The sequence below is a fragment of the Heterocephalus glaber genome, unplaced genomic scaffold (genome assembly GCF_053883595.1).
Source record: "Heterocephalus glaber isolate CG9 unplaced genomic scaffold, H.glaber_assembly_v1.0 deba00001532, whole genome shotgun sequence".
Lineage (NCBI taxonomy): Eukaryota > Metazoa > Chordata > Mammalia > Rodentia > Bathyergidae > Heterocephalus > Heterocephalus glaber.
This window is the reverse complement of record NW_028258330.1, coordinates 21,734,024-21,746,511: the sequence shown is the minus strand read 5'-3', so window position 1 is coordinate 21,746,511 and position 12,488 is coordinate 21,734,024. Positions and strand designations below refer to the sequence as shown.

Genomic DNA, 12,488 nt, shown 5'->3' with positions numbered 1-12,488 from the left:
TCACACCCAAAAGAGAGAACCAGAGGGGTGGAGCATCCTGTTTGGGCTCACACATTCCACAGTCTGTGCCTATAGTAGGCTTGAACTGGGGAGGGGAGTGGTGTGCACTGGGACCCAGTAGAGGTCTGAGGTCAGGCAGCTGGGGCACCAGCAAGCAGGTTGCCATTATCTGGCTCCAGAACCCCTGGCTGAGGGGCAGTATTGGGAGGGGCACATTTTACTCTAGATTCAGGTTTGCAGACCCTTTCTCAGACTCAGAACTAAATCCAGCCAGGGCAGAAGAAATTGACTCCAGGTCCCAAATTATAATTATGAATTGAGCACACTGGAATTCTAGAATTTTAGCTGTCTTCGCCAATCAAGAGGTTATTAACAACATCTTCCATCCAACATGGATTTTTACACACCTGCCCAACTCAGAGTGATTGAAAATGCCCCAGTTCTTGCTGCCTGGACATTGGGGTGGGGGAATGAGATAAGAACTGCTGCTAAGGCCACCCAGTCAGGAACAGCATGGTCTCTATGTTTGTTCCCTGCAAAGAGCACATCCAAGTAAGAAACAAAAAAGCAGTTTATTTTCAAGAGGTCTTTTATCCTGGAGATGTGACTTAGGTCATGCATCTAAGAAGGTCTCTAAACAAAAGGGAGGAAGGTAAATAGTTAAGTATGAAATTCACTATGCTAACTCTGGAAAGCACTGACATTTAAGAAGTTACTCCCTGTAGTTTAAACATTTGCTCTTATCCACCCCTCTTCCCAAATCAGATTAAAATCATCCTCAATTAAAAAAAAGGAAATGGCTGATGGACTCCAGAATGTTAAAATATGAAGTTATTTTGTTAGAAAGGGATGATCTAATCCTCACAACTGACACCTGCTTAAATCCGACCAGCTGCTTATGGAGAGGAGAGGGAGACCCAGAGATACTAGGACATGATTCCCTGGACATCACAGAACATCAAAATAATGTTAGATGAGACCAAAGAGAGATCCTTTTCCATGATGAACTTAAGTTATTTGTGGATGGATCCTCCTGAGTTGTAGAATGAAAAAGACATAACAGATATGCCATTATTAATGGAAAGAAACACTCTTTATGTGAAGGGGGCAGATTATCGAAGAGTTAGTCAGACAAAATTTGCAAACTATATGTTCTAAATCAGGCTCTAAAGTTTCTTAAAGGCCAAGGAGGCACAATATATACTGATTCCAAATATACTGATGGGGTAGTGCACACCTTTGGAAAGATCTGGATGGAGTAAAGCCTCATAAATAGCAAAGGAAAAAAATAATACATGGGGAATTGATCAAACAAGAATATACTGGAAAATCTCCTATATCCAGAAGAAGTGGCTACAGTTCATATAAGTGGTCATCAAAAAAGGGAGCTGAATGGGGGAGATAGGAAGCAGGCTTGCCAATAAGGCTGCTGAACAAGCCTCTCAGGAAGAGGAAATCAGTATGTTAAATCTAACTCCAAATATCCCCAAGATAGTGTTAAAGCCCCAATTCACCAGGGAACAGAAAAAAAGAATTAGACAAGATTGGGGCCATACAGATTGAGGATCAAAGATGGATGCTACTCCATGGGCAGAGATGATAAGTAAACCTATGATGAGAGAACTAATGTTTATACTCCATAAAGGAAGTCACTGGGGACCCCAGTCTATGTGTGATGCAATACTTAGAAACTATGGGTGCTCAGGAATTTATACTATTGTTAAATAGGCTTGTGAAGTTGTGAACATGTCAGAGAGTAAATAAGCATGTAGATTAGACTAATTGCACTTATTATAATCAGCAGAGATTCATCAGCTACACCAGGAATGTCCCAAAAGGAGCAACCAGCTAACTAGATCTAGTAGTTTGGCCTGGGAAAACAAAATTGCTGAGGATATGATTCTAGCTGAGAGGGGTGGTCATGTTAGGAAAACAATGTTGCACCTTTATTCCTAATAATATGGCTCCAGATGGGACTACAACTAAGGCCATACAAAGACTCACAACTCCAGACAATGAATTTACAGAAAATAGGAATAGATGATCCATTTACAGACTGGCTAGAAAAAATAGTTTGGAAAATGGAAGCAGATGATTACATCGACATTAATTTCCATGATAATAGTGACAGGAGTTCTAACATTCCTGGGATGTTATATCGTCCTGTGTGTTAGGAGACTAACTCAGCAATTGAGACAGGTCTAACCAGATACCCATATCTCATCAACAGGACAACCTATTATTGCTAATTGTGAAACTGAGTCCCAGCAAGTTCTAGAGCACTTTGAAAATGAACAAATGTTAATCTGAGATGAAAATGGGACTGAATATGATACAAGAAAAGAGGAGGGAATTTTTTTTTCATTTTTTCCCCATTAACTTTATTGGTCCATTTTAGGTATAAAATACAGTTACATTCATCATTGGGATCTTGTACCATTACATGAATATCTTGGTTCTTATTTTTTTCCCCTTCCCTTGCCCTCCCTTCACCCCTCCCCCCTTCCCTATTTGCAAAGACTTTGTTTCCATTTTTTTCCTTTTCTCATATTTTTTCTTTTCCCTTTTTTCCTTTCCCCCGCCCCTCCCACTTCCCCTGCTCTTTTAGACCTTTTCTTCCTGTTACACAATATCAGTTATACATTTTTTAAATTACAATATCGAGATCTAGGAGACATTACCACAGATTTTACAGAATTTAAAGAGATATGGAAAGCATATTACAAAAATCTTTTTGGAAATACATTTGACAACTTCTAAGAAGTACCTTGGAAGACAAATTAATGAAACTAACTCTGGAGGAAATATAAAATTTGAAAAGCACCTATTAAAGAAAGTATTCTCCTAGCTTGAAAACCAACCTATATGACAACAGCAGGCTCATAAACATTTTAACTGATAAATTATATCAAACAATTAAAGCAGAAAAAAGAAGGAACATTTCTCCCCTCATTTTAGGAACTCAACATTGTGCTAATCCTAAAACTGGATAAAGATAATAGAAGACAAAAGCATGAACTTAGATAGAAATTTGTTTAACAAAACAAACTATTGGAAGTCAGATCTGGCAGTATGTAGAAAGTGGTTTTGTTATAGGGATGGCAGTGTTGGTTCAGCATTGGAAGATCCACCCCCAAAAGTCATCATTTTAACGGAGGAAAGGCAAAAGCCATATGATCCTGTCACTAGTTGGAGAAAAAGTATTGGACTAAATTCTACAGCTGTTCATGGTAAAAGCTATCAGGAGACTAGAAGTAGAAGAGAAACTTCTCATAAAAACCCTACAAAAAATTGGAATAGATGGTCTCTACCTCAAACTGATAGAAGCCATCTATGAAAAACCAACAGCCAATATCATACTAAATGGTCAAAAACTGAAATCCTTCACACTCAAATCAGGAACGAGACAAAGACGTCCACTATCACCACTCTTGTTCAATATAGTTCTGGAAACATTAGCCACAGCAATTAGACAAGAGAAAGAAATAAAAGGAATAAAGATAGGTCCTGAAGAAGTCAAATTGTCATTATTTGCAGATGACATGATACTCTATATAGAAGACCCCAAGAACTCCACCAAAAGTCTTCTAGGCTTAATGACCAAATTCAGTCAAGTAGCTGGTTACAAGGTCAACACACAAAAATCAATAGCTTTCCTCTACACCAATGACAGACTCACTGAGAGAGAAATAGGGCAAATAATTTCTTTCACAATAGTATCCAAAAAACTGAAATACTTAGGAATCAACCTAATGAAAGAAATCAAAGACCTCTTCTCTGAAAACTATGGCACTCTGAAAAGAGAGATTGAAGATGATATCAGAAAATGGACAGACATCCCCTGCTCCTGGGTGGGAAGGATTAATACAGTGAAAATGGCCATACTTCCAAAACTGCTATATAGATTTAATGCAATTCCAATTGAGATCCCAGCAGCATACTTCATAGACCTCGAGAAAACAATCCAAAACTTCATTTGGAACAAGAAGAGACCCAGAATAGCAAAAGCAATTCTAGGTAACAGAGCCATGGCAGGGGGTATCACAATCCCCAACCTGCAACTCTACTACAAAGCTACTGTGAGAAAAACAGCAATGGTACTGGCAAAGGAACAGACTTGAGGACCAATGGAACAGATTAGAAGATGCAGAAACAATGCCAGACACACTCAAGCCATCTCATCTTCGATAAAGGAGCCAAACACCCTCACTGGAGGAAAGATAGCCTCTTGAATAAATGGTGCTGGAAAAATTGGGCTTCAACTTGCCAAAGATTAAAACTAGACCTGTATCTCTCACCATGCACTAAACTAAAATCAAAATGGATTAAAGCTCTAAATATTAAAATAGAAACTCTGAACCAGTTGGAACAGAGGTTAGGTAAAACCCTTGAAGACATCGGTGTAGGAAAAGATTTTATGAACAAAACCTCAGTTGCCCGTGAACTAGCACAAACAATCAACAAATGGGATCTCTTCTTATTAAAAGGCTTCTGCACAGCAAAAGAAATCACCAGCAGTGTGAAGAGACAACCCACAATGTGGGAAAAAATCTTCACCTGCTCTTCCTCAGACAAAGGTCTACTATCTCCAATCTATAAAGAACTTAAAAAGATCAGACCTCCCAAATTTAAAGACCCAGTGCAAAAATACATCTAAATGAACAGACATTTCTCAGACAAAGAAGAAATAGCAAATAAATACATGAAAAAATGTTCAACATCACTGGTCATTCAAGAGATGCAAATGAAAACAATGCTGAGATTCCACTTCACTCCAGAAAGAATGGCTGCTGTTATGAAATCAACCAATAACAAATGCTGGTGGGGCTGTGGGGAAAGAGGAACCCTGCTCCACTGCTGGTGGGAGTGTAGACTGGTACAACCACTGTGGAAATCAGTATGGGGATACCTCAAAGAACTAGAACTGGAAGTCCCATTTGACCCCACTATTCCACTGCTGGGGATCTTCCCCAAAGAATTAAAAGAATCATACCACAGTGATATATGTGCACCCATGTTCATAGCAGCACAGCTTGTAATAGCTAAAACTTGGAAACAGCCCAAATGCCCATCAACTGGAGACTGGATCAAGAAAATGTGTTTTTTTAATAAAATGGAGTACTCCTCAGCCATAAAAAATGAGAAATTAGAGACATTTATAGCTAAGTGGATGCACATTGAGGCAATACTCTTAAGTGAAATAAATAGGACACAGATGTGTAAATACCTAATAGTTTCTCTGGTGTGAGAAACTGAAAGTGTAAATAAGGACTAAATGTATAATAGGTAATGTGAAATAGAAAGAGAAGGGGCAAAGGGGATGGGGAAGTGGGAGGGCTAGGGGAAAGGAAAGAAAGAAATGGGATTAATATGAGAAAATGGAAAAATAGGAACAAAATCTTTGTAAATAGGGAGGACTGGAGGGGTTGAAGGGAGGGCTGGGCAAGGGTGAAAAATAAGAACCAAGAGAGACTATGTAAAGGTGCAAGTTTCCAATGATGAATGTCATTATATTGTATACCTAAAATGTACCAATGATTAGAATGAATAATGGATAATGCAAAATAGGAAGAAAAGGTCCAAAGGGGTAGGGGTAGTGGGAGGGGCAGGGGAAAGGAAAGAAGCGAAAGGAAAAATGCTGAGAAATGGAAAAAATGGAAATAAAGTCTTTGTAAATAGGGAAGGGTGGAGGGCGTGAAGGGAGGGCTAGGAATGGGGAAAAAATAAGCACCAAGATGCATTATGTAAAGGTACAATTCCCAATGAGAAATGTAAGTGTGTTGTATACCTACAATGTACCAATAAAAGAATTTAATAAAAAAAAAGAAGAGAACTTTCTCAACAGATCAAACACATGTACTCCATACTCCCAGCAAAAACGCCTTATATGAATGGAGAAGATACAATGCTTTCTCCTTAAGGTGGGGAACAAGGGCAGATATGCTTACTCTTTATCTGTCCATTAAACTTTGAAACCTAGGCCCCACCAAAATAGTCTGGCAATAAAATGACACAACTAGGATAGGATTGGCATGGGAGAAGCAAAATCTTTATATGTAGATGAAATGATCATCTACAGAGAAAATACTAAGAAATCTCTAGGAGCCCCTAGAACTTGTACTTGAATTTAGCAGGATTAGAAAACACAAGGTATATATAAAAATTCAGGTCTATGTATACTTGCTATAAATGAAGAATTGGATATTGAAATTTAAAAGTTATGTAGAAGTACAAAAGACCTAGAAAAGGTAAAAACAAAAACAAAAACAGTGTTGTAAGACGTTTAGTACCTAATTTTAAGACTTCTTCTAAAGCTACAGTAATCAAGGCAGTGTTGGTGTAAGGAAAGACATATAGATCATTGGAATAAAACAGAGGATCTAGAAATAGAACCACACATATATGGTCCACTGAGTTTTGGAAGATTATTTAACATTAGCATTTTATAGGATATAAACTCAATTCAAGAGCCGAGGAAGAGATAGTGTTTTCAGCAAATGGTACCAGAACACCTGGTGTCCATATATAAAAAATTAACCTCAACCTTTTTTTTCCAAACATGAAAATAACTTGAAGGGATCTATGAACCTAAGTAGGAAAGCCTAAAAGTATAAAACTTTAAGAAGAAATTATAAGGGAAAATATTTATGAATTCAGGGTAGGCAAGAACTACCTAGGATACAAAAGACATGATGTATAAAAGAAAAAAATTGATAAATGAGATTCCATCAAAATTTAGAACTTTAAATGACATCATTAAAATGAAAAGTAGTCCTTAAACAGACCATATTTCCAATGCATATAACCTATGACCAGAATATATAAAGAATTCTTACAGCTCATTAATAGACAACCCAATTAAAACGTAGATATAAGATGATGATAAATAGCCAGTATAGCACAAGGAATGGTGTGCAACTCTAGAATCAGAAAAATACTAATCGATACAATAATAAGATTGAATTATATTATCATTAGGGACATGAAGTTAAAAGTTTTAAAACCCTTGTCATGACTTTTTCTTTTTGTTGGATTCTCCCCTTTGCGTTTAATTTGTCACACCCAATCGATTCATTCTGCTGGGCTTCCTGGGGCTGTGATCCTCATTGTCTTCTCCTAGGGTATTGTCTAAAATTTTTTGGAGTGCCGGTTTGGTATTCATGAAGTTCCTGAGGTGCTCTTTATCATGAAAGTATCTTATTTCTCCAGCAATTTTGAAAGATAGTTTTGCAGGGTACATCAATCTGGGTTGGAGGCTGTTTTCCTTTAGGGCTTGAAATACATCACTCCAAACTCTTCTTGCCCTGAGGGTCTGCATTGAGAAGTCTGCTGTGATTCTGATGGGCTTTCCTTTGTATGTGATTTGTTTCTTTTCTCTCACTGCTTGTAGAATTTTGTTCTTCTGTTGGATTTCTGGAATCCTAACTATTATATGTCTATGTGTAGATTTTTTTTGATTAAGGCTAGCTGGAGTTCTATATGCCTCACTTGTCTGTCAAGTTCTTTTCCCCTCCTTGGGAAGTTTTCTGCAATCACTTCTGTGAACAGTTTTTTTTATGTCATCTGCACTCTCTCCTCTTTCTTCATTGACTCCAGTCAGTCTTATGTTATTCCTCCTTGCATCATCTAGCAGCTGCTGGATTGATTTCTCGTGTTCCCTTACAATTTTAAAGAAATTTTTCTTTTCCTCCTCACTAATTTCAATCTTATCTTCTATATGTGAAATTCTGTCCTCACATTGGTTCATTCTGCTGTGCAGACTTTTGATGGAGTTTTTAATCTCTTGGAAATCTGTTTGCATCTGTTTTATGGATTCCATTTGTTTCCTATGTTGGGATTCCATCATGTTCCTCAGATCCTCTATTTTTTAATCTGTGTCCTCTCTAGATTTATTAATCATGTCTTGCACCATGAGCAAAATCTTTGCTGTTTTCTGAGTAATTATTTTTAATTTCATTTTTCCCAGGTCCTCTTTTGTTGCCAGTTCAGAGAGTCCAGGTGGTTGAGTATCAGATTGTTCCATCTCATTTCCCCTTGGGGTTGCTATAGGTGATCTGGAAGTCTGTTTTTGAGGCTTGTTTATGTGTCTTCTCATTTCCTCGGGGCAGGGGGGACCTCTGGAGCCTGTGTGGCTCACCTTCTCTGCCCTAGGAGCCTGGGATGGCAGTGGGGGAGCTTCCTTCCGGGTGCTGTGACCGGCTCAGCTTCCCTGCCCTAGGAGCTTGGGATGGCGGTGGGGAGCTTCCTTCTGGGTGCTGGGTCCAGCTCACCTTCTGTGCTCTAGGAGCCTGGGATGGTGGCAGGGAGCTTCCTTCCAGGTGCTGGGACCAGCTCAGCTTCCCTGCCATAGGAGCCTGGGATGGTGGTGGGGGAGCTTCCTTCCAGGTGCTGGGACTGGCTCAGCTTCTCTGCCCTAGGAGCCTGGGATGGCAGTGGGGGAGCTTCCTTCTGGGTGTTGGGACCAGCTCAGCTTCCCTGCCCTAGGAGCCTGGGATGGTGGTGGGGGAGCTTCCTTCCGGGTGCTCAAGAGGAGGGAATTTTTAAGAAACAAAAAAGGTGGTATATTTTCAGGATGATTTTTGGCCTTCACTGACTTAGGTCAGTGATGTCAAACCTTTCAGCACTTTCAATGATACAAAGAGCCTGCTGTGCACACATTCCATAGGGCCACCAATGACTTAAATTGTGCATCTGAGAAGGTCTCTAAACTAATGGGGCGTGGCAAGGGGTAAATAGTTAAGTATGGAATTCACTATGTAATTCTGGAAATGCACTGGCAGTTAAAAAATTACCCTCTTTCATTTGCTCTCAAAACCCCACAAACTATTTACCAAGGAAGCAGGATAAAAGCAGAGTTAGGTACCTACCCAGTAGAGTATAAACTCCAAGTGCTTAGACAATGAGGAACAAGAAAGGGAACTACACATTAAGGTTTACACCATTTTTTGTGACCACTCTGATCATGTCAGTATATGTCAGAATGAGCTGGCACCTCGTTCTTGAAAGATCAAATATTAAAAACTCTCACTTTTATTGCTCCCACTCCTCACTCTGATCTGTCCCTTGTGCACAATCAAAGATGAAGGGGTTTTTTTCCACACAGAAGCAATAACATCTTGCCCTGTTGACTATTGACAGGGTTGTTCACTGAGTAGGATTTGCCTACCAGAATCCTGGCCTTGGCAGTTTGTTCTCCATTCAGCTGGAATATAAGATAAAATCTGCCTGGGGTGTCAGATTTCTCTACTTACTTATATCTCATGGCCATTTTTTCTTCGTAACTTAAAGAGTGTTTCCTGATGCAGATTTGTATATAATGAAGGGCCACTGACTTTGCAGACTAGAAACTGGTCACTGAGGTGTCCTCAGGGAAGGGGAACAGGTGGACTGGATCAGGTTTATTTATTTGCAAACCAGTGAGGCCAAATAAAATCTACAAGGTGAATTGTATGGTGTGTTAATTATATCTCAATAAAGCAGTTAAAGTTTAAAACATAAAGAGAGGAAGAGGGGACAAAAGAGAAAGAGAGAATCAAGGTATCCTAAACCCTAAGAACATGCCCCTTCTCTGCCCCCACTCAAGGCTGGGGAGCATGTGGTGGCCCTGCCTGCCCCCCAGCTCAGCCCCAGCCCAGTCTCCTTCTCTATTCTTCTCCCAGATCTTCTGGACTCCAAACCTGGTTCCAGTTCTCACAAGTCCTGGCCCAGGCCCAGCTTCAACACCAGCCCCCACAGTGGTCCCTTGCCCCGGTCCTAATCCAGGCCCAAGTCCCATCCTAGACACTAGCCCAGGTCCAGCTGCCACTCCCATCCCCATGCACAGCTGGAGTTTGGGTTACAAACTCAACTCCTGGTGGCTCATCCCCTTTTGCTCAGGGACCACGTGCCAGAGCCCACCTGTTGTGGCCATGCAGTAGGTGCGGCTCATGGCTCTGTTTCTGCAGCTGCTTCTCCAGCTTGTCAGTGGTCAGCAAAGCCTCCAGCATCTGGAACTTTATGTGTGACATCTGGCTCAGGACCTGTACCAGGGAACAGGAGGGTGGAGGCTTCATGAGCCTTTCAGAAACCTATCAGCTGCCATCAGCCTGCCAACAGGCCTGCCACTCCTGACACTGACATTTGCTGACCAAGAGCCACCCTTCAAGTCCTTTCTCCCTGTGGTCACTCATGCACTTACTCACACACAGGTCCTGCCTGAGCACATGATCTGCTTCCTGAATTGGCCCTCCCCCGTCACTCCCCGGGACAGTTCCAGTCCTCCTGCTCTCAGGCCCCAGTAGGATCATCCTTGACTCCACATGCTCTGTATCAGCTAGTGCTGTCACCCACCCCTTCCAAACAGTCCCTGACCTCTTGCCTCCATGGCCCCCTCTATGGCTCCTGCCTCTGTCATCTCTTGCCCAGTGTCCTACACTGGCCTCCTCACAGGACTCCCTGGCCTACTCTTATCCCCTCTAGTCCCTTCCTTCTCACCAATCTGAGGCAGCCTTTCCAAATGTGTCCCCTCTTCTTACAGTCCCCCTGTTGCTCCCCCTGTCCTTCTGTCCTCACCATAGCTTGCCAGGCCCAAGACTCATTCTGCCTCTGTCACCTCTCTGACCCCACCTGCTGCTCTCTTCTCATCCAGCACGATACTGTCCTTACATTCATGGAGCTGCCCCCATCCTCCCACCTCCTGCCTTTGTATGCGCTCTTCTCCAGTGGGCACACATTGCACACTGCCCACTGAGCCAGGCTCCAGTGCTGCTCCTAGGTAGTCCCTCCTGGCCTTGCAGCAGCACTGGCAGCTTTGTCCCACCCACCCCATCTAGCACATCGCCATCCTGCTCTCTTCTCTCAATACAGTCACCAGGTGAGCTATGTGATTCTTATCCTGTTTGCTTTCTTGGTAAGCTCCATGGGTTACAATTATGTGTCTGTCCTGTTTCCTGCTTGGAAGTGGGACCAGGTATCTGGAATGAGGCCTGGCACACAGTGGGGTTCAACAAACCTGTGCCCACTTGTCACTCACCTGTGCGTTCATTCACTCCCCCGTTCCCTCTCTCCTACCACTCAGGGAGTCCTTGGCCTTGAGGCCTAAAGGATTCTTCATCACCCACCTTCCCCATGCACCTAAAACCCCAGAAGAAGGAATGTGTGGTCTCTGTCTCTAGTACCCAGTACAGCCCAGGCACTGCACACACACAGGACAAGAAGCCAGGTGGGGCCCATGACAGCCCAACCCCACAGGACCCACAGCCCAGAGAGCAGTAGTGATGGGATTGGGTCCTCAGGGAGGGATGCCAAGGTCCTGTGGCCCAGAAGAGGCCTTGACCTAAGCCAGGGACTGAGGTCAAGGCAAGACACGAGCCTGGCCACCCACCACATGCTCCCCATTACCTGAGCCTCCATGTCGGTCAGCTTGAGGGTCTGGTTTGTGGTCTGGTTCAGGAGGCTGGTGCCCAGCTCCAGCATGGGGGCCATGTGCTTCTGGACTATGTTTTTCTGGGCCTGCTGCAGCTCCAATCCCATGATGGCCTGGATGTACTCCTCCAGCTGCAGGGGCACAAAGGACTGGGTCACAGACAGGGATTGGGGCAGCCTCTGTCCCTCTCAAGTGTCTCCATGTGGACCCACAGAGCAGCCAGGGGCTCCGAATGTACCAGGTCAGGCCACTGCCACCCCTGGCCTGGACCATCCCCGCAGCTTTCTCCTGATCTCTGGACTTCTACCATCCTCCCTTGCACAGCTAGAAGGATCCTGTTAAGCCTAAATGAAGCCACACCCTCCTTGCTCAAAATCATCCCAGAGTTCCTATCTCACTCAGAGGAAAAGCCAAATTCTCCACATGATAGCAGCCTCCTCCATGCCTGGGCCTCCTACTACCACACTCATTCCCTCCTTTCCATGTACAACACCTCTAGCACACCACACAGAAACCCTGTGCTCACCTCAGGACCTTTATACATGCTGTTTCCTCTAGAACCTTCCCCTCAACACCTTAGCCCCATCCAGATGGTTTAGTCCTTCTTGTCATTTCACATCTTTTTGTCCAATTACCACTCCCTGAATTTATACCAAATATCTGTCTGTTGTCTCTCTAGAATGTCAAGAGTATGAAACTGGGGACTTGACTTCAATGACGACTTTCTCTCTACCACAATACTTGGTACACAGCAGAATTTTGTCAATCTATAAATTTTATTGATAAATTTTAGGTATACAATATACTTATATCATTGGAAATTTGCAACTTTACATAATCTCTCTTGGTTCTTATTTTTCCCCATTCCCCTACCATCCCTTCAACCACTCCATCCCTCCATATCTACAAAGATTTTTGTTTCCAGTTTTTCTTTTTCTCATAGTAATTCCATTCCCTTCTTTCCTTTCCCCTACCCCTCCCACTTCCTTCCCCTTTTCCCCTTTTCTTCCTATTTCACATTATCTATTATATGTTTTAGTCCTTATTTACACTTTCACTTTCTCACACTAGAGAAACTATTCAG

At 42.3% G+C, this 12,488-nt stretch overlaps 1 protein-coding gene across 1 annotated transcript in view; it reads right to left on the bottom strand.

The window, feature by feature from the left end:
- Positions 1-9,660: 9,660 nt before the first annotated feature.
- Positions 9,661-12,488, bottom strand: part of LOC147824691 (angiopoietin-4-like) — a 28,625-nt gene continuing 25,797 nt past the window's right edge. Inside the window, exons 2-3 of the mRNA XM_087188767.1 lie at positions 11,380-11,535; positions 9,661-10,019 (exon numbers count right to left, since the gene is read on the bottom strand). Of these exons, the coding sequence (XP_087044893.1) occupies positions 9,873-10,019; positions 11,380-11,511 (279 nt within the window). The 5' untranslated portion in view covers positions 11,512-11,535 and the 3' untranslated portion in view covers positions 9,661-9,872. The remainder of the gene's footprint in view (positions 10,020-11,379; positions 11,536-12,488) is intronic.